Source organism: Dipodomys spectabilis, unplaced genomic scaffold, assembly GCF_019054845.1.
Source record: "Dipodomys spectabilis isolate Male_0828 unplaced genomic scaffold, ASM1905484v1 ptg000003l, whole genome shotgun sequence".
NCBI lineage: Eukaryota > Metazoa > Chordata > Mammalia > Rodentia > Heteromyidae > Dipodomys > Dipodomys spectabilis.
The window spans coordinates 16,207,721-16,233,501 of NW_024870680.1; the positions used below are offsets into that span (position 1 = coordinate 16,207,721).

At 55.4% G+C, this 25,781-nt stretch overlaps 2 protein-coding genes across 3 annotated transcripts; one reads left to right on the forward strand and one right to left on the reverse strand.

Annotated features, from left to right (window-relative positions):
* The first annotated feature begins 3,488 nt into the window (after positions 1 to 3,488).
* Positions 3,489 to 7,360, forward strand: Phox2a (paired like homeobox 2A). Its single transcript, XM_042687916.1, has 3 exons — positions 3,489 to 3,705; positions 5,877 to 6,064; positions 6,926 to 7,360. Exons 1-3 carry the CDS (start codon positions 3,489 to 3,491, stop codon positions 7,358 to 7,360), a joined length of 840 nt encoding a protein of 279 aa, XP_042543850.1.
* Positions 7,361 to 7,950: 590 nt separating this feature from the next.
* Positions 7,951 to 24,862, reverse strand: Inppl1 (inositol polyphosphate phosphatase like 1). Of its 2 annotated transcripts, none has more exons than XM_042687903.1 (28): positions 24,480 to 24,862; positions 21,513 to 21,576; positions 21,267 to 21,417; positions 20,977 to 21,097; positions 20,604 to 20,744; positions 20,327 to 20,420; positions 20,151 to 20,240; positions 19,896 to 19,994; positions 19,629 to 19,779; positions 19,431 to 19,537; positions 17,650 to 17,752; positions 17,364 to 17,560; positions 16,993 to 17,110; positions 15,555 to 15,651; positions 15,170 to 15,308; positions 14,958 to 15,057; positions 14,777 to 14,865; positions 14,431 to 14,512; positions 14,215 to 14,304; positions 13,461 to 13,574; positions 13,234 to 13,322; positions 12,569 to 12,656; positions 12,321 to 12,476; positions 12,026 to 12,104; positions 11,789 to 11,929; positions 9,207 to 9,876; positions 8,852 to 8,985; positions 7,951 to 8,747 (listed from the first exon to the last, which is right to left on the reverse strand). In XM_042687903.1, exons 1-28 carry the CDS (start codon positions 24,674 to 24,676, stop codon positions 8,657 to 8,659), a joined length of 3,792 nt encoding a protein of 1,263 aa, XP_042543837.1. In that variant the 5' UTR covers positions 24,677 to 24,862; the 3' UTR covers positions 7,951 to 8,656. The 2 variants fall into 2 exon arrangements, with proteins under 2 accessions (XP_042543837.1, XP_042543829.1); XM_042687895.1 differs by having other exon boundaries at positions 9,207 to 9,897.
* Between the last annotated feature and the right edge of the window lie 919 nt (positions 24,863 to 25,781).

A 25,781-nucleotide genomic window follows, 5' to 3' on the forward strand; every position in this document is an offset into this window, starting at 1 on the left:
TGTGTGCAAGGTACCTAAAATCCTAGCTGCTCAGATAGCTACTGAAGCTAGGAAGAGCATGACTGGAGGCACACATGACTGGAGGTAAAAGTGAGAGACTCTACCTGACATATAAACTAAAGCAGAAAGAGCTGAGGGTGGGGTTTAAAATGGTAGAGTGCCCAGGGTGCCGGTGGCTCACGCCTGTAATCCTAGCTACTCAGGAGATTGAGATCTGAGGATCATGGTTCAAAATCAACCCCGGCAGAAAAGTCCGTGAAACTCTTATTTCCAATGAACCACTAGAAAACAGGAAGTGGTGCTGTGGCTCGAAGTACAGCATTCACCTTGAGCTGAAGAGCGCAGGGACAGTGCCCAAACCCAGAGTTCAAGCCCCACAACCGACAAAAAAAAAAAAAAGTAGAGTGCTTCCTAGTAAGTACAAGGCTCTGAATTTAAACCCAGTGCCAAAGAAGAAAGAAAGAAAGAAAGAGAGAGAGAGAAAGAAAGAAAGAAAGAAAGAAAGAAAGAAAGAAAGAAAGAAAGAAAGAAAGAAAGAAAGAAAGAAAGAAAGAAAGAAAGAAAGAAAGAAAGAAAGAAAGGAAGGAAGGAAGGAAGGAAGGAATGAAGGAAGGAAGGAAGGAAGGAAGGAAGAAAGAAAGAGAAAGAAAGAGGAGGGAGGGAGGGAGAGGAAGAGGAGGAGAAGCTAGTCACAAAAAATGACAGTATTGGGCTGGGAAGGTGGCTCAGTGGTAGAGTGCTTGCCTTGCATGCATGAGGCCCTGGGTTCAATTCCTCAGCACCACATAAGCAGAAAAAGCCAGAACTGGTGCTGTGGCTCAAGTGGTAGAGTGCTAGTCTTGAGCTGACAAGCTGAGGGACAGCACCCAGGCCCTGAGTTCAGGCTCCACAACCGACAAAAATAAAAAAAAATAAATAAATAAGATAACAATAATGCATGGCTCCACTAATTTGAGATAGAGTAATAAAAATCATAGAGGCAGAAAGTAAAATGGCAGTTTCCAGGAACTTATTATGTAATTGGCATAGAGTTTGTAAGAAATGTTGTAGCTGGTGGCTCCTACCTGTAATCCTAGCTACTTTGGAGGCTGAGATCTGAGGGTCACAGTTTGAAGCCAGCTTGAAGAGGAAATTCTTTGAAACTCTTATCTCCAGTTAATCACCAAAAAAGCCAAAAGTGTGACTGAAATGATGGGGCACCAGCTTTGAGGGGGGAAAAAATCAAGCAAGGCCCAGAGTTCAAGCTCCAGGATCAGCAGATGTGTACATATGCACATGCACACACACAAAGTTGTCGAGATAGTTTTGGGGCCAAGTGCTGTTGACTCACATCTGTAGGCCTAGCTGCTCAGGAGGTTGAGATATGAGGATCATAGTGCAAAGCCAGTTGGGGCAGAAAAGTCTCTGTGAGACTCATCTCCAGTTCGCCACTCAAAAACTGGAAGTGGCTCAAACTGGTAGAGCCCTAGCCTTGAGGAAGAGAGCTCAAGGCTAGTGCCCCCCCAAAAAAGGATAGTGCCCAGACCCCCACGACAAAAGTATAAATAAACGAATAAATAAATTAAATAAAAACGGTATTGAGAATTGTACAACACAATGCATACACTTTAACAATACAAAAGGACAATCAAAATTAGTTACAATGGCACATTTTATGCTTACATTTTGCAACAACATTTTTGAGAAAAAAGTCACCAAAGAAGACACCTGCAATTGCAGTCATCATATTCAATGTACATTATAGAAAAAATGAAAAAAAGATATATTTAGAATCCCAACTACCCCAAAATATAATCCCCTGACATGGAGTACTTACAGAAATTGAGGATAGCCTGTCCTTTTCTCAAGGAAAAAAAAAGAAAAAAAAAATCGAAGGAGGGTATGTATGGTAAACTTGGGGAACAGGAATTCCAGAAGTGCTTTCCAAGGATTTGTTTTCTCCTTGGACCTCTGACTCCCCTCTAGGGGACCTCTAGGATCTGCCAAGCTTGGGGTACAGAAGGCTGGGGGTGGGGGACGACTCAGGTCTCCCATCCCTCAGAAGTGGAAGGGTTTCTATTCATTCTCTCGGTGGATTCTGCGCCCCGTTATCCCACAGCGCGGTGGCAGTCCATGGGGCCCGAGGCAGACTGAGACTAGAAGAAAGAGGGCGCTGGGGGAGAGGAGAGACTGAAGAAGGGGAAAGGGGGCGCTGGGTTACTTGTGAGCCAGAGGTCACAGCCTGCTGCGGGTGGGGAGGAGGATGGAGCAGAGGAACCCGGAGGTGAGGCGGGCTGGGCTGCGGGGGGGGGGGGGGGGGTGCTCGTGTGGCCCTTGGGACCAGTGTGACCAGAGACCTCGGCCCTGCGACCCCCAGCCCCAGCCCCCCCGATCCCGCGGACCCCCAGCTTCTCCGCAGCAGGGCGATGCCGGGGCCGCTGGCAGGTCTCCTCCAGTCTGTCCCTGGCCTGGCGGCTCTGGGGCCGACCCTCTGTGTGTGTCCCTGTGTGTGCTGAGCACCGTCCTCGTCTGGTCCCAGCCCTCTCCCGCCGCTCTCCATCACGGTCCTCACGGCCGTCCATGTCTCCTCCGCATCCCTGCTGCACGCCGGTCTTAGTCCGCCCTTCTGTCTTCTCATCCTCGCCTCCTGACCCCGCCTCGTCCCCATCTCCACCCCAAGGCTTCATCCTTGTCTCCATCCGTACGCCCGTGCGCCCCCGTCCCGGTCTCCACCACCGCTTCGGGCCGGCCTCTGCCCCTCTCCGTCCCGGTCTCCCCTCTGTACCCACGTCGCCCCCACCCCGTCCAGGTCCCAAGCTCCGTCCCTTCTTCGTCTGGGTCTCCATCCCCTCCCCCTCTCCCCCTCGCCCCCCTTTCCCCCACCCCCCGCCCAGGGCAGCCTCCGCCGGGACTGGACCTCGCTGGGGGCGGGGAGGAGGAGCCGGATCGGAATAACTCGGTTAACCGGGAGAATTGAATTAACTTCTTCACACCAGCGCCCCGGGGCCTGCCTGGCTCGCTCGTGCGGGGCCGCAGGTGGGGAGGCCCGGGAAGGAGGTCGGGACCCTTCGGCTCGGCTCGACATGTAGACACCGAAGGTCTGGGCTGGATTGGGACGGGATGGGGGACGGGGAACGGGGCCCCGCGCAGCCCCGCCCTGCACCCCGGGAGGGAGCTCGGAGCGAGGGCGGCTGGGACCCTGTGGGGCTGAGTGGGGGTCGGGGAGGCTGGGGGCGGGGCCTGGGCCGTCCAGGCCCCGCCCCGCGGAGCTCGCCCCGCCCCCTCCGCGGGGTCCTGCGCGTTAAAAGGCGCGCGGGCTGGCGGGGCTGCACTTGCGTTGCACCCGGGCAGAGTGTGGCCGCGACGGGGCGGGCGGACTGTCGGGCGCGCAGAGCCGGGGTCAGGTCCTTCGCGCCTGGAGCTCCAACCTCCATCCCGACCTCTTACCAGGCCCAGGACCCCGACCCTGACCCGGCCTGGCCCCCGCTCCTGCCCCCCCTCCCGGGCCGATGGACTACTCCTACCTCAATTCGTACGACTCGTGCGTGGCGGCCATGGAGGCGTCCGCCTACGGCGACTTCGGCGCCTGCAGCCAGCCCGGTGGCTTCCAGTACAGCCCCTTGAGGCCTGCCTTCCCCGCCGCGGGGCCGCCGTGTCCCGCGCTCGGCTCCTCCAACTGCGCGCTCGGCGCCCTACGCGACCACCAGCCCGCGCCCTACTCCGCAGGTGAGCGCAGTCCGGACCTCCCTCCCTCCCAATCCTGCGGAATCCCCAATCCCTGCTCTACTCTTGTAAAGGAATACGACGGGACCCACAGCCACCCCATCCCTGCCCTGGTCGGTCCTTCCAATGCCACCCCCACCCCACCCCCCAGACCTCCAGAAATTCAGGGTTCCTCTCCTCAGGGGTAAGCCGCACCCTTCACATCCTTCCTGTTCTGCTTCCTCCCGTCCAAATCTCAACCCCGTGCCCTTCGGGTCAAGGAAACATCCCCTGGCCATCCTCAGGCCCTTCAAGAGGCCTTCCATTCTAGGCCTGCAGAGTGACCACCAAACCTCTCCATCCCCTGTATCCTTGGATGGAGGCCTCCAGCTCAGTCAGTCAGATCCACATCCGTGTCACTCCTGCCCTACAGGATGCATGGTCCCCACAAAGGACCCCTGACCAAATGGGCACTTTCCTAGAACCCTAACACCTGCAAGCCCTTCCTGCCCTGTCTTGGGGACTGGTCCCACCTAGGCCCAAACCCTTGTGCATCACCAAAACCAGTCCCATAGTCTCAGAAAAGGGGCCCAAGTAATTAAGCCATTTTCGTTCTCCCCCTACTTTCCCTCTTCAGACTCTCCCAGCTAAAACCCTGAACCCCTGCACCCCTAAATCCTTTTATCCAAGAGGTCTGCTGTGGGAAACGTCAACCTCACTGGGTCTCTCAGCCACTTCTACCCCTTCAATTAGAGTATCAGCGTGCCCCACCCAATCCCTTTTCCTACTAGAGAACCACGGGGGAAGGTGCAAATCGAAAACTGGGGACTGGTGGTGGTGGGGATAAGTACCACAATTTGGGTAAATAGGAACCAAAGAGATGTGACCAAAGAGTAAAACAGGGATGGGAAGACTGGCTACTCTGGACCAGATGAGGGTGGGGATTGAGGAGACAAACAGGAAACAGGAAGATAAATTCCTAAAAGATGGGGCTCTGAGATTATGGGGATACGGGAAGAAGGTTGTAGAAATGAGAGGAAAAATGGGAAGATTGGCGATCCTGACAAAAGTGGGAACATGGGGTTGAGAGGTGATGGAGAGAAGAACCAGAAGATACAGGAATTTTGAGACAGTGACCCCAAAAGATTGGAAACAGTGATCAAGGAGCTGGAAACAGGAATAGGGTATTGGAAGCAAAGGTCGGAAGAAATGGAGTCCTACAGAGTGGGGCAAAGATGGAGACTGGGGACCCCCAGGAAAATTTGAAGCCTTCAACCAGGGCCAGAGACAGGGATGCTGAGACTGGTTGAGGTGCTGTCTATGGGGCAGTGGAGGTTGAGACGGAGAGGGAGTGGTTGGGGTAAAATAGTATTAGAGGAGATGGGAGCACAGAAGATTCTGAGAGGTGGTGAGGTAAGAGAAGAAGACAAAACAAAAACAAAAACCCAGATGGAGGGTCTCAAGTGGGTGAAAGAGGAACCAACCCTCTTCAATGAGCAAGCACAAAGAGAAGACTGGCCCAGAATGGGGAAAGTTGAAGAGAAATTCAGGTGAAGGAAGATGAAGATGAGAAGGGGGAGATACCAGGAAGGGGATGGGGACCAGGGATATGAGGCAGGGCTGGGGAAATAAGGCCTGGTGATATAAATACACCGGCAGTGGGGGGAGGGACTGGATCTGTACATAGCAGAGAGCCTGTGGCAGGGACTGAAGTCGACTTGACAGGAGCGTTTCAATGGCAAAACCAAAGCTTAAGACTGGCTAGTGGTGTACTACTGACGCTGATGCTAAAGACACCTGACACTTAAGGCTAGTGTGGATAGAATAGTGTGGTCAGTCTAGGAGCCAGGCTGAGATACACTGACAGTTTGTGGTATGAGGATAGGGGCAGAATGACAGGGATTTGGGAGGTGGAGGAAATCGAGTGAAGGACCAAAGATAGATCCTTAGCTGGACGATCAGATCCTGGTCTACAGGTTTCTGATGGCTCTTGAGCCCCAGGTCAGTCTTTATACCCTTGCTGACTCAGTCGGCCAATAGGAACCCTTGGAATGGGGGCTATGTGGGACCAAACCGTGGGAGAGAAGGGGTGCGCCATTCTCTCTAAAGGTAAAACGTGGAGGGCTGAGCTCAGCATCTCACTTCTGCCGCCCATCTTCGTTGCCTCCACCCTCCCGCACACGCCCGCCCCGCAGTGCCCTACAAGTTCTTTCCGGAGCCGTCGGGCCTGCACGAGAAGCGCAAGCAGCGGCGCATCCGCACCACGTTCACGAGCGCGCAGCTCAAGGAGCTGGAGCGCGTCTTCGCTGAGACCCATTACCCGGACATTTACACGCGCGAGGAACTGGCGCTCAAGATCGACCTCACCGAGGCTCGTGTGCAGGTGCGGGTGTGCTCATGTGTGCATGCGCCCGCGTGGAGGGGGCTGCGGGAGGTTAGACACCTGAGGGCCAGGGACAGCTGCAGCTTGGACGCGAGAATCTGCGGGGGGGGGGGGGGGGGGGAAGGGAGCAATGACGAGGACGCCATGGGTGGTTGGAAAGCCAGGGGAGGCCACGGGGCCAGAACCTGGATACCCTGTCTCCACAATGCTATTTGAGAAGCTAAGACTGAGGAGGCCGAATGAGTAGGGGACTGGGGTCAGGCAGGTCCACACGTCTAGGTGTTCCTTCCCAGCGCTACAGCTCTGATTCACCCTTAAGCCAGGAAAGCCAAAGCCTGAGGCCAGGGCAGGGCCAGGGAGCCAGGGCGGACAAATCCCGGGTGCAGACAAATTCACCTGGCTGATTGTAACCGAAAGCCCTGGACAAAAAGGGTTCCCTAGCACCCCAGCAAGCGCTTCAAAGGCCTGGGACGATTCCAGCGCAAGGCCCCGTTTCCTAAAAAGGAATTGAGGGGCAAGGCTGAGGAATTCTGAGAACCAGACCAGAGTAAAGGCAGAAAGCACCCCTGGCGACTCAGGGCACTGGGGCAGCGGGGCGAGGTCCGGGAATGAACTAATCCTAAAGGCAAAGATCCCCAGGACCTGGAGGACGAGGGTGAATGGAGGAGAGGATGGAGAGGGAAACTGGCCGAAGGGCAGAGCGCTGTGAACCTCTGGGACCCGTAATGGTCCCCCGCCCGACCCCGCCCCGCCCGCAGGTTTCTGAGGGACCCAGGTCTCTGCACCTGCGTCTGGAGGCCCAGGCTGGCCTTGAGCACTCTCTGACCCTAGCGCCCGGCTCACTGGCTGCTGTGCCCACAGGTCTGGTTCCAGAACCGCCGGGCCAAGTTCCGCAAACAGGAGCGCGCGGCCAGCGCCAAGGGCGCGGCGGGCGCCAAAAAGGGCGAGGCGCGCTGCTCGTCCGAGGACGACGACTCCAAGGAGTCCACGTGCAGCCCCACGCCCGACAGCACCGCGTCGCTGCCGCCGCCGCCCGCGCCCAGCCTGGCCAGCCCGCGGCTGAGCCCCAGCCCGCTGCCCGCCGCGCTCGGCTCCGGGCCCGGGCCGGGGCCCCAGCCGCTCAAAGGCGCTTTGTGGGCCGGTGTGGCGGGCGGCGGGGGCGGCGGGCCCGGCGCGGGAGCAGCCGAGTTACTTAAGGCCTGGCAGCCGGCGGAGCCCGGGCCCGGGCCCTTCTCCGGAGTTCTGTCCTCCTTCCACCGGAAACCCGGCCCCGCGCTGAAGACCAATCTCTTCTAGCTGTGGGCCTGTTCCCCCCACCTCCAGACACCCCGTGTCCCTGCAGGACCTGACAGGGCCCCTCCCCTTCCAGGCGCCCGCCTGGAAGCAGCCCGACCGTCCCCGCTCCCCAGTGTCTCACCCCTAAGTGTGCCATCCCCAGCGTGGAATCAAGTCAGGTCCTCAGCACCCAGACGGGCAGAACTCTTTTCACCGGGATCCCCCCTCCTGAAGAGCCGGGAGCCCCCTGTAGCTTGGCTTTCTTTGGAACCAGGACCAATTAATGTCTGTCCCTAACACCGGGCCCACCGGAGGGGCCCCGTGATTCTGCAGAGAGCTGGGGTCTCCCCGCCAACCTCCACGACGAACACAAGCACCCACGCAGCTCAGGCCCGCTCAGGCCCACCCGGGCAGCCGCCCTCCGGAAGGGTCCGCCGCCCCCGGCGGTCCCGCGGAGGGGGACTCCCTAGCGAGGGGAAGGGGGGGCGGCCCGGGGACGACGGGACAGAGGGGTTTCCTCTTCCCTGATTTTTTTTTTTTTTTGTGGTTGTTCTTTTTCTTTGGGAACAAAAAAGAAAACTTGTAATTTATTCAGGTGATTTTGCTCAATTCAAATAAAACTTAATTTATTGAAGACATCAACCCTTCCAAGTGCCAGGCTGGGGACAGACTGCAAGAAACGGGTCTCCCCTCCTCCCCTCCCCCGTCGCGACCACCAGGAGGACATTTCTTGTCTACAGCCGCCACTCGTTCCCAGCACTGGGCGGTATGGACCGGGAGACAGAACTAAGCAAACTGGCAATACATAGCCCACGTCCTGCGATCCTCCCCCCCCCCCCACCGCCCCAGTGACCCCAATAATATTAAGGTACCCTCCCTCCCCAAACCCACACAGAAAACAAAACAAAACTTATTAAATAAACCCCAGCCCGGTCCTCGGGCTCTTCCTTCATTTCCGGACGGTTGCCCCTCGGAGGAGGAGGAAAGTGACTCTTCCTCTGTGGTTCATGGGGGTAGAGGGGCAGAAATGGCCGTGGAGGTGGTGGTGGCCCAGGTGCTCCACAGGGAGGGGTCTGCACCAAAGCAACCCCCTAAGCGACTGGGAACCGCTGCAGGCTACTGCCATCAGCAGCGCGGAGGGGAGAGGCAGGAAGTACTGATTAAGGCATCCCAAATGATTGGGCAGTGGGGAACGCAGATCCCCCAATAAATAAGTAGAGAGGCACTGCCCCGCCCCTCAAAACTTTTCAAGCTCCGGCTGTGTGGGACCTTCAAAGAAAGGCACTAACTGATCCAAGCTCCCCAGAGCCTCCGCTATCACTTGCTGAGCTGCAGGGTGTCCAGAAGAAGGCGCTTGTGAGCTGGGTCCTGCACCCCAGCCTCCTCCAGGTCCTCCTCCGTGATGTCACTGGGAATGAGAGGCTGGGAGATGAGCCGGAGGGTGGTGAAAGGGCCCCTAGCTCCACCCTAAGGTCGAAGACCCGCCCCGCCTACCTCCAGCCCCGCCCCCACCTGAGAAACTCCAGGTCGTCCCAGCCGTTGTGTACCAGGCCCTCCTCATAGCGCTCCAAGCCGATGGCCCGCAGCCAGGCACCCATGCCCGCCTCGCCAAGCCCGCTGGCCCGCCCGCCCTGCGGGCAAGGAGCCTGAGGATATAGGGCATGTTAGGGGAGCACTGAGGGTAGAAACAAATACCTGCAGAGCAGCCACATTTAGCACAGCCCTGGGGAGAAAGGGGGCAAGGGCTGCTCCATGTGTCCCAGTCAAGCCACCAGGGTCAAAGTCAGGGCATGCTCAGTGAAAGAGTCCCACCGTGTGTGGTAATCCTCCCACCCCCGCCAGGTACAGCCAGCCCTGGTCCACACACCTCCTCTGCCAGGTCTTCCTGGATGCTCTCTCGAATGCGAGGTGGAGGAAAGCTCAGGGGCCGGCCATAGTCTGAGGGTAGTCCTCGGGGCGGCTGCAACTCAAGGGGGCTGGGGAGGAGTGCTGAGCGTCCAGGCCCCGCAGGAGCATAATCCACCTCACTGAGTGTCTTGGCCATCTGTAGTACTGAGCAGGACCGGTCATCCCCACTTGCTATCTCTCCCAGGAAGGTGCTGGCAGGTGAGGGGCCTGGGGGCAGTGGAGGCCTTGGATGGGCCTTGGGTGGTGGGCCACGGGCCTCACCCCCACTGCGGCCCCGGACCACTGGCATTGACAAAGGATCCAGACTGGGAGGCAGGAAGATGGCTGAGTCCGGCAGTGGTGGGGGTGGGAAATCTGGAGGAGGCAGTGTACCTCCAGAGTCCTCATCTGATGAGCTCCCCTCTCCCACGCGAGGGGGCCGGTTGCGTCCAAGCTGTGGAGCAGGCACTGTTATGGCCACTTTGTTCTTGGTGGCAGGTGGGACAGGGGCCCTGGCAGGTGAAGGTAGCTCCAGGGGCAGCAGCTGGTGCGGGACCCCTTCAAGGACGTAGTAAGCAGGGTTATTGAAGCTGTTCTTGGGTGGGAGGGCTGATACCCCTTCTGGCTCAGTAGCCCCTTCTGGCTTCAACCTGGGTTTGAGAGTAGAATAACTAAACCAGGTCCCAGAAACCCAAGGTGGAGGCAATGGATGCAGAGGAAGGAAAGGAAGAAGAGTCAGAAGACAGACTTGCATGTGCCTTTGAATGCATCACTTGCCTTCCCCTGCCCTTAAATTCATCTCGCTGAGGTACTGAAGACAGAACCCAAATTCTCTGTCCTGCTCAGATTCTTACATCTTTATGACTCTAACTGAAATATGAGGTTCCAGAAGGCAGGAAGATGAGAGTGAACAGAGATCTGGATAGCCTCCACCAGCATACAAGACTGGTCTACTCTGGCATCTTACTCAGAGGCTCAGGGTAGTTTTTTTACCAAGCTGGCTGAGAAAAACTGAAGATGAGTGGAAAAGCACCAAACTATACCTAAACACATTTCCCTTAGTTCAAACAACTAGATAGCATTACAAAGCAAGCTGGCCTTCCCAAAGATTGAGCCACAAAACACTAGGTTCCTAAGAACATTGGTTATTATGTAGGAAAGAAGTCTCCCTGGCCCATTATATTTGGGAAATGATTCCAAACAGTTTGAAAAGAGATCTCTTTCTTGTCCATATGCTTGGAGCCTTTGCTAATACTATCATGTACTGAGAGTTAACTTAAGAAAACAATCTAGAGGCTGGGAATGTGGCTCAGTGGTAGAGTGCTTGCCTAGCATGCATGAAGCCCTGGGTTCGATTCCTCGGTACCACATAAACAGCAAAGACTGGAACTGATACTGTGGCTCAAGTGGTAGAGTGCTAGCTTTGAGCAAAGCAGCTTAGGGGGGCTGGGAAGGTGGCTCAGTGGTAGACCACTTGCCTTGCATGCCTGAGGCCCTGGGTTCAATTCCTCAGCACCACATAAGCAAAAAGAAAAAAGACGGAAGTGGCGCTGTGGCTCAAGTGGTAGAGCGCTAGCCTTGAGCTGAAGAGCTGAGGGACAGCGCCCAGGCACAGAGTTCAGGCCCCACAACTGGACCCCCCCCAGAAAAAAAATAAAGAAAAAAAAAGCAGCTCAGGGACAGTACAGTGTCCAAGCACTCAAGCCCCAGGACTGGCAAAAGAAGAGAGGTGGGGGGAGGAGAAGAGGGAGATGAGAGAGAGGAGAAAAAAAAGAGGGAGAAAAAGATCTAGCAAGAAGCATGGTCCAAACCCCTCTGATCACACACTCTTTTCTAGTGGGCTCTCTTGAAGAACAGTGCCCCACAGTATGCTCCTGGGAAATCCTGTGCTAGGCTTGAGCCTTCTCCAAAACACAGGGCTCAAACTGGTCTGCTTACATGGAGGCAGCTGTTCTAGAACCAATTTCTTTCTTTTTTTTTTTTTTTGCTGGTCATGGGGCCTGAACTCTGGGCCTGGGCACTGTCCCTCAGCTCTTCAGCTCAAGGCTAGCACTCTACCACTTTGAGCCACAGCGCCACTTCCAGCTTTTTCTGCTTGTGTGGTGCTGAGGAATCAAACTCAGGGCCTCATGCATGCAAGACAAGCACTCTACCACTGAGCTTCTTTCCCAGCCCCTAGAACCAATTTCTTTGAGGGAGTCTCATGCTCACTTCAGCAGCACGTATACCAAAATTGGAAGGAGACAAGACTCTTGATATGTAGCTCAGGCTGGCCTTGAACTTGTAATCCTCCTGCTTCAGCCTTTCAAATACAGGGGTGATAGTTATGTACCACCACACCCAACTTTAGAGCCATTTTCTACCTGCATTTTTTTCAGGCAAAATTGAGAGGAAAGGCTGAGTATGCTCCCTCTGACTCAAGAGCCACACCTAAGGAAGTCTGGACTGGCCATAATCACCACAGGATAACACAGCACCCAAACAGACAAATCCCCAGGCTGGCCCTGAAGGCCACACCTAGTGATGGGAGTGAGCAGGGGGGTGACAGGCTCATCCTCTCACCTAGGATTCAAGGGCTCCTCCCGGGGACCTGCTCGGGGTGGGGCTGGAGGCCTCCCAGTTGGTGGTGGTTTCTCTGGCTCTTCAAACAACTTGGACAGTGGGCAGGAAGCATCTGTGGAGGCTGGCTTTCGACTCCCTGATCTGTCATTGGTGCACAGGAGAGGGGAAAATGGAGTTGGCAAGGGGCACCCCGTTACCCCTCATGTGACCACACACCCAAAGACTGCAGTAGCTCACCTGGAATCCTGACTGCTTCGGGACACAGAGGGAGCCTTGTTCTTGGTCCCTGCCTCATCCTTATCAATGCTGATCCACTCTGGGGAGGGCAAGGAAGGAACGGTGAAGAGAGGACCTAAGGATAGACAGCCTCTAGGCCTGCCCACCCTTTTCCAGCTATTCCTCAGGGAAAATCGAAACAGTCATAGCTGTAGAACCTCCAGCGTCCCAGGATTCCACCTAGGATCCCTCTCTCTTTCACCCGTCCTCACCAACCCCATCCAGTGTCCCAAACCCTTCCCGATGAAGCCCCTACCATAGAGCCGCTCACGGGTGCCCAGGCGTTCTGTGGGCACCCGCACTTTCATGGAGCCCCGGATGTTGCCAGTCTCCTCGCCGCGGTGTGACAGGAAGGTCAGGAACTGCTGTGCTGTACTGCCAATCATGGATTTGAGTGCAACCACACACTCCCCTACGGGACAGATAGGACAGACCAGCAGATAGTCAAGCCTTGCTGGGACCCTGCCTAGTTTTTTGTACCCCTCAGCACCTCTCATCCCTTACCATAGGATTCATAGCCGTCCATAGACTTGACCGTGAGCAGGAGATGCTGGTCCTGCAGGTATTCGATGTCAGCCAGAATTGGCTTGAGCTGGAGAGCAGAGAGGCACAGTGAAGACCAAAGCTCCAACCACCCCCTTGGGCCCTCTCACATGCTGCTCCAGCCCTCAGGCTTGTCACCTTCACTCTTAGGCAAAGTCCCCAAACCCTTATTGTAAAAGACACAGTCCAACAAGGTCTTTAATCCCAAGAACTGTTTTTTGTTTTTGTTTTATTTTTTTCTTCTGTTGATCATGGGGCTTGAATGGGCCTGGGCACTGTCCTTCAGCTCTTCAGCTCAAGCATAGTGCTCTACCACTTGAGCCACAGCTCCACTTCTCCAATAAAGTCTTTATAACCCTGGAATTAATTATCTGGGTCCTCAATGACAGTACAGGACCTGACATTTAGCAAAGACTTTAGAAGTATTTATTGAATAAATGCATGAACAATTGGGCTCCGTACTCCCTTATAAACACAGCAAATGTCCTTATTCCGGTTCAAGTGCATGGGTGTGAGCATGCAGGCCTGTGTGCACACTCTCCAGAACCCACCCTCCCTCCCAGGCAGCCCTGTCCCTCCCCATGGGACCCTTCACCCACCAGCCTTGGCCCTGCCCGCAGCCTCACCGTGGGCAGCTGGCGCGAGGACCACTGCACTTTGAGGAAGTTGATGTTATCACTGCTCTGGGCATCATTCTCAAAGCTCTTCTTGTACTCTGAAGTGGGGGTGAGGAACACACAACAGAGACTCATCTCCCAGCTTCCCCTCTCTCTACATTAAGGGCTGACTGTTCTGGGCAGCCTCTAGCCTCCCGCCCAGCTTGGCCCACAGCCAGCCCGGGGCCCCCTCTGACCCTCCAAGCAGGTGGAGTAGAACTCAATGAAGAACTTGGTACGGCTGGCTGTCTTCACGATGGCCTCAATGCTCTCAAACTCGATGTAGGCCTGGTCCGAAGTCTTTGAGAGCCCTGAGGAGCAAGAGAAGAATTACAGGCAGAAGGGCTGAGAGCGCCTGAGTGGATCCCAGAGGAATGAGACAGAGGCTGAGCCTGGGACAGTAAATCAGGAGTCCTGGCAGAGCAGAAGACAAAGCCAAAAGGAACTTCCAGATCCTAAGCCACCAATAAGAGATGCCCAAAGCCCAGATCCTGGACTAGGGCAGAAAGACAACTCAAGAATAAAAGATTCAGGGGCTGGGAAGGTGGCTCAATGGTAGAGTGCTTGCCTTGCATGCATGAGGCCCTGGGTTCGATTCCTCAGCACCACATAAGAAAAAAGAAAAAAGCCAGAAGTGGCACTGTGGCTCAAGTGGTAGAGCGCTAGCCTTGAGCTGAAGAGCTGAGGGACAGCGCCCAGGCCCAGAGTTCAGGCCCCACGACCAGACCCCCCCCAAAAAAAGATCCATATCAGGAGCATCTGGGGACCCTGTAGAATGCCTGCAGCCTTGCCTGTCAATAGTACAGCACACTTCCAGGCACACTTGGAGACACAGATAGGTTATACATGCATATATGCAACCAGTCATGGGTTCATGCGTGACTCAGACGTACAGACATCCTTTGTATGTATGCTATATGCCGTATCTATGACCACATCTAAAATAATCACCTTTCTTGGAGATAAACTGTGAAGTAACTCCAACCTCAAATGTTCCAAACACAGGGGAATGGTCGCTGGTGACAATGTCATCAGTACAACCTGTGCAGGGGGATAGAAATGGGGATCCAGGTGAACTGTCTCTCCCCTTCTCCCCCTCTCAAAGGAAGGCAGAGACAAGAGAGTGACACCAGGCATCTTCTAGCACCCTGTCTGGGATGCTCTCACCATAGGAATTGCATATGATGTGGGTTTCAGGGTAGGACTTCCACAGAATCCGGTCACACCATGAGGGCACATTGGTCCGCACCTGAGGCAAGAAAGGGCAGCCTGGTCATGGTTGACAGCTGGGAGTTTCTCAGCAGGGGCCTTACCCAACAGCTGATGCCTTAGGCCTCAGCACCCATCTGTCTTCTTGGATCTCCACAATACCCAGAGTCACCCAGGGGTCCTGAGAGAAGCCACATAAGGGGGAGTGGCAACCATAGAGGCCTACACCACAACCTCCTGACCCTATACTCTGACCCACTGCAGGCCTGGAGCTCCCTTGGTCCTCCGTATTTTCTCCACTTACCCCAGTAGGTTTCTGCTTATGCCAGGCATATGTGTCCCGAGAACCCCGCTCATAGCGATAGGTAGGTGGGAAGGAAATCTCCTCCTCACCTAAGGAGAGCAGAGGACATATGGGATTCAGTGTCCCCCAAGCCCAAAAATACCCCAGGCCCTCTGGAGCCACCTGGTAGGCCCCCACTCACTGAATCGAAGGAAGACCTTGTGCTTCTCTCGTTCCAAGTTGAGTTGGTCCACCCTGAGCAGGGGCTCAAACTCCTTCCTACTGATGTAGTTCAGGATCTCCTGGAGTATAGGATGCACAGTCCGAAGACTTGTCTCCTAAGCTGAGCCAGAGTGAGAGCCCTCTGGACCCCATCTTTCCTACAACCACCCATCCACAGGGCCCTGCTCACACCTGGATGTCCATGTCTAAGCGGTAGTTGAGGTCCCCAAACCAGAAGAGGTGAGTGAAACGCAGAGAAATGTCAAAGGCACTGAGCTGCCGGTCGCCCAATGAGAGCAGACGAAGGATGTCCAGGTAGTTCTGGTTCCGCCTAGGATAGGTAGAGGGCTAGGTCCCCATGCTCAAGCATAAAGATAAGAAGTCAAAGGGGTAGGGACTATAAGACAGAGACAGAGGAAGGAGCTGGAGACAAGATCAAGGTCGGGAACAGACGAGGAGTAAGGAAGGAGGAGTGGGTCTCCTGTAATGGATATAGGTCAAGGATAGGGCTATGGGAGAGGGAACTGGTCCCAGGTAATGAGGGCTGGGATTAAGAAAGCAGGAAGGTGCCTCTCACCGGGCAGTCTTCTCATTTCCTGAGGTGAGATGGCAATTCACAAAGCCAAACGAGGTGCCATTGAACATGAATGAGACACCCACAGCTCCCTTGTTCCCTGTCAGAGCAAGCGAAGGAAGAAATCCCGGGTCATACAAAGGGCTCCCAACTCCCCCCTGCTACCCCTCAAAACAACAGTGACAGGGCTCTCTCCCTAGTCCAGAACACTTGGAGGCAGGCAGGCCCCTAGAAACACCCATTCCTCCCTGAGGGTCCTCCTGGCACTATTCACTGGCTGTGTGAATGTAGGCTAGTCATTCAACCATCCTGGGCTTGAGTTTTATCATCTATCAAAAGGAAAAATTGGGGGGGGGGGGGGGGATGGGAAAGGATGGGAAGGGGAAACAAAGGAGGAGGCTACAATGTTTGATAAGAAATGTACTCATTGGGAGCCGGGCGCTGGTGGCTCACGCCTGTAATCCTAGCTACTCAGGAGGCTGAGATCTGAGGATCGTGGTTCAAAGCCAGCCCGGGCAGGAGAGACCGTGAGACTCCTATCTCCAATAAACCACCACAAAACCGGAAGTGGCGCCGTAGCTCAAGTGGTAGAGCGCTCGCCTTGAGCTGAGGGACAGCGCCCAGGCCCAGAGTTCAAGCCCCACGGCCGACCAAAAAAAAAGAAATGTACTCATTGGGGCTGAGAAGGTGGCTCAGTGGTAGAGTGCTTGCCTTGCATGCATGAGGCCCTGGGTTCGATTCCTCAGCACCACATAAGCAGAAAAAAAAAAAAGCCGGAAGTGGTGCTATGGCTCAAGTGGTAGCGTGCTAGCCTTGAGCTGAAGAACTGAGGGACAGCGCCCAGACGGCAGAGTTCAGGACCCACGACCGGACCCACACACACAAAAAAGAAATGTACTCATTATCTTGTCCATGTAATTATAACCCCTCTGTACAGTATTTTCACAATAAAAAAATAAAAATAAGTAAAAAAAGAAATAACTCTAAATAGAAATCAAATCAACTGTCCCCCCCCCCCAAAAAAAAGGAATAATTGGTGGGCACCAGTAGCTCATGTCTGTTATCCTAGCTACTCAGGAGGCTAAGACCTTAGGATCACAGTTCAAAGCCAGTGCAGGTGGGAAAGTTCATGAGAATTTTATCTCCAATTAACCACCAAAAGACCGAAAGTAGAACTGTGGCCTTGAGCAAAAAAGTTCAAAGACAACTCCCAGACCCTGAATTCAAGACCCAGGACCAGCGTGCATGTACAGGCACATGCACACACAGGAGATAACTGCTTTTGGCCTTCTTGATGGGGCTCAAAAAAATTTAGAACAAGAATATTTATTAAGTTCAAAGTACCCTATGTATAGGAAAGCCGAGACCACTAACTAGGAAGACCTTGGGCTAGAGAGAAAACCGAAGGCAGGGGTGGAGGAAGCCCACCTGCCCCACTCACCTAGGGTGTTGGCAATGCCAGTCTTCACGCTAGACGTACTGACATGGCTGATGCGGTTCTCATGCTCTGGCTTCACCAGCACAGCCACCTTGATGTTCCATAACGACTGCATGGCAATCTGCATACAGGATCAGAGGTCACCTCCTTTGCTCTGGGCTAAGACCCCCTTCTGCATTCCCCTGCCCCTTCTCCTGAGGGACTAGCGAGGATCAGGTCTCTGGTGGAATAAAAGGCTCACCAAGGACTCAAGTTAGATGTCCCAACGGAAATATCAGAGGCCACAGGGAAAGCCGTTAAAAGTCAGACAGGGAAGTCTGGGATTTTGTTTGTTTGTTTGTGAGAACAAGGGACGGGGTGAGATGGCCCCTCACCGGGCGGTAATCCAGATCCGTAAGATCCTTGAGGCCCCCTCGAAGCAGGTCTAGCCACTCTCGGTCACCCACTGAGTTCTCCTGGGTCCCAAAGACATAGATGTCGTGGGGGATGGTCACTGTGACTTCGTCCAGGGCCTTCCCGAGACCCTTCGATGTGAACCAAGACGTCACGTTTTTGGGAGGCGGCACACTTCCTGGAGTAAGGATGAAGGAAGGGTGGGAAGGTCAGACCCCTACCCAGGAGACATCACCCACCACACCCTAGCCCCAGCTTAGGCCTGACCCATGTTCCAGGTGCCTATGAAGACAGAGATCATGTCAGGCTCGTCCTGTTTTGAGTGTTTGTTCTTCATGAGCTGCAGCAGCTGGCAGAAGGCCTCCCGTTTCTGTGGAAACAGCAGCCAGTCAAAGGCAGGTGGGCAACAAGGAACACCCCCTTCCACAGGGACACCCCACGGGGGGGGGGGGGAGAGGGAGGTTCTCCCACTCTACACTACTACTTAAGAATATTACACAAGCTGGGTGCTGGTAGCTCACGCTAGCTACCAGTTAATCCTAGCTACTCAGGAGTCTGAGTTCTGAGGATCATGGTTCAAAGCCAGCCTTGGCAGGAAAGCCCATAAGACTCTTATCTCCAATTAACCACCAGAAAACCAAAAGTGGCACTGTGACTCAAAGTGATAGAACACTAGCCTTGAGCTGAAGAGCTCAGAGAGCACCCAGAGCTCAAGCCCCAGGACTGCCACCAAAAAAAAACCACAAGTTCAGTAAGTGTTCACTGAATGGGGATTTGAATACACCTTCAGGTCACCCTCTCTATTTGGTAGAACTGGAGTTTGTTTGTCCATTGTAATACTGTGGCTTGAATTCAAAGCCTCGAGATCTCACTTGGCATTTTCCACTTACACCTGGTGCTCTCCCACTTGAGCCATGCCCCCAGTTCCAGCTTAACTGGGGATAAGTCTCTCAGTTTTGTCTCTGGCTTCAATCTGAGATCCTTCTATCTCAGCCTCCTGAGTAGTAGGGCAGTATAGTCATGAACCCCTGACTCTCTGTCAGTACTAGGGTTTGAACTCAAGGCCTCATACTTGGCAGGTTCTCTACTTGTCACTTGAGATAAAAGCTCAGTTACAGGGCTGGGAAGGTGGCTCAGTGGTAGAGCGCTTGCCTTGCATGCATGAGGCCCTGGGTTCGATTCCTCAGCACCACATAAGCAAAAAGAATAAAAGCCAGAAGTGGCGCTGTGGCTCAAGTGGTAGAGCGCTAGCCTTGAGCTGAAGAGCTGAGGGACAGCGCCCAGGCCCAGAGTTCAGGCCCCATGACCGGACCCAAAAAAAAAAAAAAAAGCTCAGTTACATTCCAGAAAGGGTTTCGAACCTTGCCTGAGGCCAAAATTCACCATGCCTAGTTTATTAAGATGCCCAGGCTGGGGCTGGGAAGGTGGCTCAGTGGTAGAGTGCTTGCTTTGCATGCATGAGGCCCTGGGTTCGATTCCTCAATACCACATAAAGAGAAAAAGTCGGAAGTGGCACTGTGGCTCAAGTGGTAGAGCGCTAGCCTTGAACTGAAGAGCTGAGGGACAGTGTCCAGGCCCAGAGTTCAAGCCCCACAACCAACCAAAAAAAAAAAAAAAAGAGGGCTGGGAAGTTGGCTCAGTGGTAGAGCGCTTGCCTTGCATGCATGAGGCCCTGGGTTCGATTCCTCAGCACCACATAAGCAGGAAAAAAAAAAGCCGGAAGTGGCGCTGTGGCTCCAGTGGTAGAATGTTAGCCTTGAGCTGAAGAGCTGAGGGATAGTGCCCAGGCCCAGAGTTCAGGCCTCATGACTGACAAAAAAAAAAAAAAAATGCCCAGGCTGCCTTTAAATAATCAATCTTCCCAATCTCTGTCTCCCAAGTAACTTAGAGCCACCATGCCTAGCTCTCAATGCCTGTCCCCCAACACCCTCCCCCGCCCCACACACACACACCAGGAGGGAAAACAGGCCTACACCACACATCCCCTCTCTTCCCATTCAATGAGGACTCTAGCAGCCCCCAGTGCCCTGGACAAGACTGTTCCTTACCCGGGCACTGACAAAGATGAAATCCTTGCGCTGGGTACGGTCCTTCTCCTTTTCAAACACAACACCAAGTTTGTTCTGGACACGCTGGGACTTAATGAGCTGACGAACTAGAGAAAGTAGGAGAGATCACATAAGCCTGTGTCTCAAGGCCAAGGGGCTCCCTGCTACCTAATTTGCCCAGGTCTGGCCCTGGCTCACTGCGGTCGTGCGTGAAGGTTGTCCAGTCCTCCTGGGAGTCCCGCTGTCTCCGCAGCAGCACCAGCCGCCCTCCCTCCACATCCACGCTCAGCGTGAACTTCTGGGACTTCCCAATCTTGGTAAGGTCACCCAAGGTCACATCCAGCTTCACCTGCAATTCAGGAGGTCGGGAGACTGCTGACAAGCCTGGGAGGACAGGGAGGAGCAAGCAGCACCCGCTGTACCTCCAGCTGCCCTTTGTTCCACGAGGCCTTATCCACTGTGTACCTCAAAGGCCTGCACAGGTATGGTCTTGGCCTTGCGTGTGGAGGGCTGCAGTGGGGCTGGGGGTCCTGTGGAGCTCATGTCCTGCAGAGCCTTCAGGGCCTGCAGAGGGCAGGCATAGAGTAAGTGAGGAGGACAGGCTGGGGGGGGGGGGGGGGAAGAAGGGGCACTGCTGATGTTACAGTGAGAACTGGGCTTTGGCTTCAGGGTTGAAATCAGGTCAGTGACTAAGGAGGGGCGTTGTGGGAGTCAGTCCACCTTCTTTTGGATGCCTGACAGGAGGTCCTTCAGCACTGACAGCTTCAACACTAGGCTCTCCAGCTCCTGCTCCCCAGTCTGTGGTGGGCTCTGTGGGGAAGAGAGAAAGACTGGTACATGAGGCCCCCCAAGCAACAGCTTCACCCCACCCTTCCACTCCTGCCCGATGATCCCACCTGCTGCTGCAAAAGGCGGGTCACCATGGGTGAGCTCTGCTGATCAAACACCTTGGACAGGATCTCCAGGCCAGACAGGACCTTGTCCACCTCGCTAGGGGAGACACCAGGTCAGACTCCCACCCTGACCTAAGTCCTGGGAACAGGATGTGGGGTGTGGCACTTCCATCTTAAGCACGGAGGCACCAGGGCACAGGAGAGGAAGTCAGAGGCGGTGATTGGCTCACGGATGAGGGGCCAAGCCAGGGAGTCATGTGTGCGCAGCTGCCACTGGTACCTGTGCAGCCTGCGGCATGAGGTGGCTAGGGTGCGGGTGAGGTGGGGCAGGTTGCTGGCTCCGCCCCGCACGGCCTCCAGGTCCAGTCCGTAGCTGCCCTTCAGATACTCATGGGAGACAGTGCTCAGCCCATTGGGAGTGCTTCGGGAGAGAGGTTTGGAGTCAAGAGAGGCCCCTTGTCCCAGAACCCCAACCCATCCCTCTGGGACACAGCACTGGTAGCAGGAGTAAAATGGGTTGAGATGGTTACCTCTGGGACGGAGATGGGAGGGAGGTGGTCCAGCAGGAAGGGCTCAGAAGGCATCTCCACCTCTTGTTGGAAACCACTCCCAGAGGAGAAAGGGACTCAGCAGATGGGGTGGGGGATACTCACCTCTCAGCAGCTGGAGTGGTGGGGGTCTCTGGGGGTGGCAGTGAGCTGCTAGGCCCGATTGAGACAGAAATGCTGGTGGAGCCGGAGCGTGGGGGCAGAGGGGGTTTCTCATCCTCCACATCTGTGGACAGGGTCAAAAAGGCACACACTCAGTGGTATGATGACTGCGGGTACCACAGCTGTCAGACTTCCAGAGAAAAGGGTAAAGGGCAAGGGAAAAGGGGGCTTCAGGAGAGGCCAGGCTGAGAAGAGAGGCTAGGAAGAAGGAGAGTCAGGGGACAGGGCAGTACCTGAGGCATCTCGGTCATCAGGCGGGTCTGGTTCTCTCTCCCCCTCTACAGGTAGTAGCAGGGCACACACAAGGCCCTGGTTGGGTTGGGCATACAGGCCAATGAGCTCACCCAAGGTCTGGAAGCGGCGCACAGGTACACCCTGTGAGGTCTGTGGGCCCGGCAAGGAGGGAACAAAGAGTTAGGCCAGAGGTCCTCAAGCCCGGGGCTGGATTAAGGTCAAGACTCAAGGGTCTGAGCTCCCACCTGCACAGCCAGGAAATCTTCTCCATCAGGCAGAATACGGTATGTGTGCACATGCTTCTGATACCTAATGGTGAGGCAGAGGTCAGAGCCTGTCACCCCAAGCTGGGGACTAAGCCCCAAGGCAGCCATTCTTCTTATTACCATGCTTACTCTCCCACACCCCAGCGTGGTCCCCTTAAAACTACTTGCCAGGCTGCACAGGGTTAATGATAGATCAGTGAACTTCCATCCCTTTAGTGTTCCCAATAAGAGTAGGAATGGGGGGGAGGTGAAAAATGAAGTTATCATGTCGATACATATGCTATAAAACTAGGAAAATTAAAGGAAGGGGTTAAGAGGAATGGGGGAGAATGAACAAAGGGGTGACATGGATCAAGATGCAGTGTACTTATAAACTGACACACTGAATGGTAACCCCTTTATAAAACTACTAGAAGATAATACAAATATAATTTTCAAAAAAGGAGCAAGAATGACCAAATTCCCTCCCTGTGCTCAGACCTACAGAGACTCCACATCCACCACAGGGCCTAGGAAGCAACAGGCAGCTCTTTTGTGGCCTCCACAGCTGTCTAAACAGCCCCTCTGGGGCTGTGGTACCAGTCTGGGCCCCCCGCCAAAGTAAGAGTCCTCAGAAGCCTGGCTAGCCCTTTTGCATGCATAGGCAATGTGCTCGTACACGTGTGAGCTTCTGTCTGTATTTATGTTGGTGTCTAGTTCTGCTGGAGTTGGATGTGTCTGGGAAGTTTGGCCATTAGTCCAGGCCTTTACCTTCCTCCTCAGACACTGGGAAACTAGGATGACACAAGAGGACACTCTATGGGGACCCAGCCTGGAGGGGGAAGAGGGGTGCTGACAGATGGCTTAGCAGCTGAGCAGGTGACAGCTGAGGCAGGCACACACTCAGTGGGGGATGGAAGGCTTCCTCTGTTTACACACCTTAGAGGCCCCTGGGGTCTGTGTTGTATGCTAGGTAGGAGGGCCACCTCCTTTTCTCAAGGTAGTCCCCAACAGGCTCACTCTGGAGCCTGTGCTGGGTATTGGGGCTGGGTGTGTTACTTTGTGGGTTGTGGACCTGTGTTTATAACAATAATAGCAATTCAGGAGCTGAGCCTGGTTCCATGTCAGGCCAGGTACTCAACCATCCTACAGATCTTTCAATTCTCACCCTTTTGAAGCAGATATTATCAACATTATCCCCATTCTCCAGAAAAGGAACTGAGGCTCAAAAAGATAATATGATTTTCATATTTACAGAACAAGTAGAGGCAGAAAGAATTAGGATTTAAGGGCTGAGACTATGGCTTAGTGGTAGAGTGCTTGTCTAGCATGCACGAAGCCCTGGGTTTGATTCCTCAGTACTGCATAAATAGAAAAAGCCAGCAGTGTGCACTGTGGCTCAAGTGGTGAGAGTGTTAGCCTTAAGGGACAGTGTCAAAGCCCTGAGTTCAAGCCCCAGGACTGGCAAAAAATAAATAGGATTTAAAACCAGGGCAGAAGCCAAGGTGTTCATCAGGGCAGGGCGTTCCTTGAATATTATTCATGGACATATGTTGTATATATAGGTAAACAAGTATTTTTTTACCACGTCTGATCCCTCCTGAGATACAGGGAACAGCCACTCGGCTGGCAAAGCCAAATCCTCCACACAAGAGCCAGCCTCTTGGCCCACCCATGCCTTCCCCCCAGCAGTACAGCCAGGATTCACCCCTTACAGGGACAATAATGCTCCTCACCCCAGACATGGGCCCCAGCTGTTCCCCTCCCACTCAACAGCTGACCCTGCACCTGCCTCCTTCCCCTCCTGCATAGGGGGGTACACTTCAGAGGGGGCTGGGAACACAGGGCTCCTAAGGATATTCACGAGTTGGGTTGTCCTGGGCTTCAGGCAAAAGCTAGGCCAGAGTTAGCTCATCCTCTGTACTCCTGATGTTTTGGCAGAATCTTGGGCACTAACAAATGTTTAATAGCATCTCTGGCTTCTACCCACCAGATGCCAATAGCTCCAGTGATGACAGTAATATTTCCCCTGGTCTAGGCCAAAGTACATCTTACTCAAGGATGTCAGAAGAACAGAGCAGGAAGGAAAGGGCAGATGTACAGGGATTTGGGGAGGACATGTGACAGTGCCAAGAAAGAACACAACTAGATGCAAACACAGCACCCCTGAAGCTTCCCATACATGGCTTTCCACTCCAGGGACCCCGAGAGGCCCATTCAGTGTGGGAGCTGGTGAGCAGGTCAGAGAGAGAACACTAGAAAAGCAAAAAAGGACAAACTTGCCCCCACAGCACTACCTGTGACACCACTCAGGTACAGCTGAAGAGACGGAGGCCCACTCAAAGAACTGCTGGACCTAGCCTAGGGGGTCAGAGTCCAAGCCAGAGCCGGGACACACTCACTCACTGATTCCTGAATGGCTCAGTCCCATACAGCCTCACCCAGCTGCCTCCCCAAGCCTTCCTCTTCCACACTAACCTTCACCACCATCCCCAACGTCTCCCCACATTCTTAGGATGCAAAGCCAAACACACTGTAAAAAAGCTTGCTGGGCATTCTCATACACCCTGCCAGTCCCTCTGCCCGCCTGTACCTTACCACTCGGACAAATCCCATTAAACCGAACGGGCCCGCATGAGATGAACCACCTTGCATGCTCACCGGTGCCCCTTCTACCTGGGGGGCCCGGGCGAGTCTGCCTCTACTGCCTGCACTTTCTCCTCCATACCAACCACTCTGGGCCCCCCCAACTCTGCTCGCAAGGCCCCAGAAGATACCCCCAGACACACAGCAGGAAGTGGCCCCAGATCCTGGCTCAGCCCCAGGATAAAGTCAAAACCTCGGACAGACCCAGGGGTGGAGGCGGGGCTACGGTCCCGCCGGCCCCAGTCACCACCACCGCCCCCCACCGCCCACAACTCGGGGCGCTCCGGGCGCGTCCCCACCTCCCGTTCCCGCGCCACTCACAAGACGCAGAGTGCGAAGGCCCCCGCCACGCTCTCGCTGTCTCGGACCAGGAAGCTGCCATCGCGGCCGGCCCGCGCCAGCAACTCCTCCGCAGCGGCGCGGCTCAGGTCGCGGTGGTACCAGGCAGGGGCCGGGCTGCCCAGCGCGCCCCCCGGCCCCGCGCCCCCAGGTCCCGGCGCCCCGCACGCCGAGGCCATGGCCCGTGGCAGGGCTCAGCGCCGTCCGTGTCTGCAGTTCCGCGCCATTCACCCCGAGAAGCTGGGTGCCGAGGCTGGGTGCCGAAGCCTGAGGATCCCGGACGGAGCCGGGAATCCGGGCTCCGCGCCCCGCCGTGCAGTCCGCCTCGCTCACCGCGCAGCCGCCGCCGCCGCCGCCGCCGCCGCCAGCGCCGCCGGCCTCAACTTGAAGAGAAAGAAAAGTTTGTTCAGAGGTGGCGGGGGAGGGGCGGGAGCGCAGCGCCCCGACTGCGGGCCGCCCCCTCCCCCTCCGCGCGGCCCACGGCCCGGGCCGCCCCCGCCCCCAGCCTCTTCCCGCAGGACCCCGGCCTCCCAGACACCCCAAGGATCCTGTGCCCCACCTCGCAGAGGCAGACCCCAGAGCCCCCACTGAAGCCAAGCCCCTCCCTTCCCCACGCCAATCCGGTATCCCGACACTTGGGGAGTCCCGGCACCCCCCTCCCTGGAGAACACAGCCGTCCGTAAGGTGACCCCTAAATCGCCCCCAAAGTCAGGAGCCCCTAATTTCTTTTTTTCCTACCCGGGGCATTCTACAGCCTGGCAGAATCAGGGCTCTCCAAGAAAGGCTCCAAGAAGAGCCTTCCCCATCATCTCCCCTGCGATACAAGGGAGCAAAGATCCCCCTTCCCCCCCCCCTACACCCCAAATCCCGAGAAAACCCATCACCTCCCCCGCCTAGATCCGAACTCTCAAACTCCACAGCGTCGGTCCCCGGACACATCCCCTGGGGAATCGCTCCCAGGGGGGGTCCGATCACACTCGCACACTCACACACACTCACACTCAAGAGTGTCCTCGAGCCCCCCCCAAGCCCCGTCTCCACCGGCCAACCAGCCCGGCCGAGCCCTTCCCTTCCCCTCCCCCCCACCCGCCCCCGCCAAGTTCCCTGGCACCACTCCCCAACACCCGCAGGCCAGGGCCTTGAGGGGGGACCCTCGAAGTGGACCCCTCCGGACCCTCTAGAAGAAACTTCCTGCAAGCTCTCAAGTCGCAATCTCACCCCGCAGCTCCCGCCGCCACCGTGCGGATCCGCACCTCCGGGGTTACTGGGGTACCTCCTTGGCCG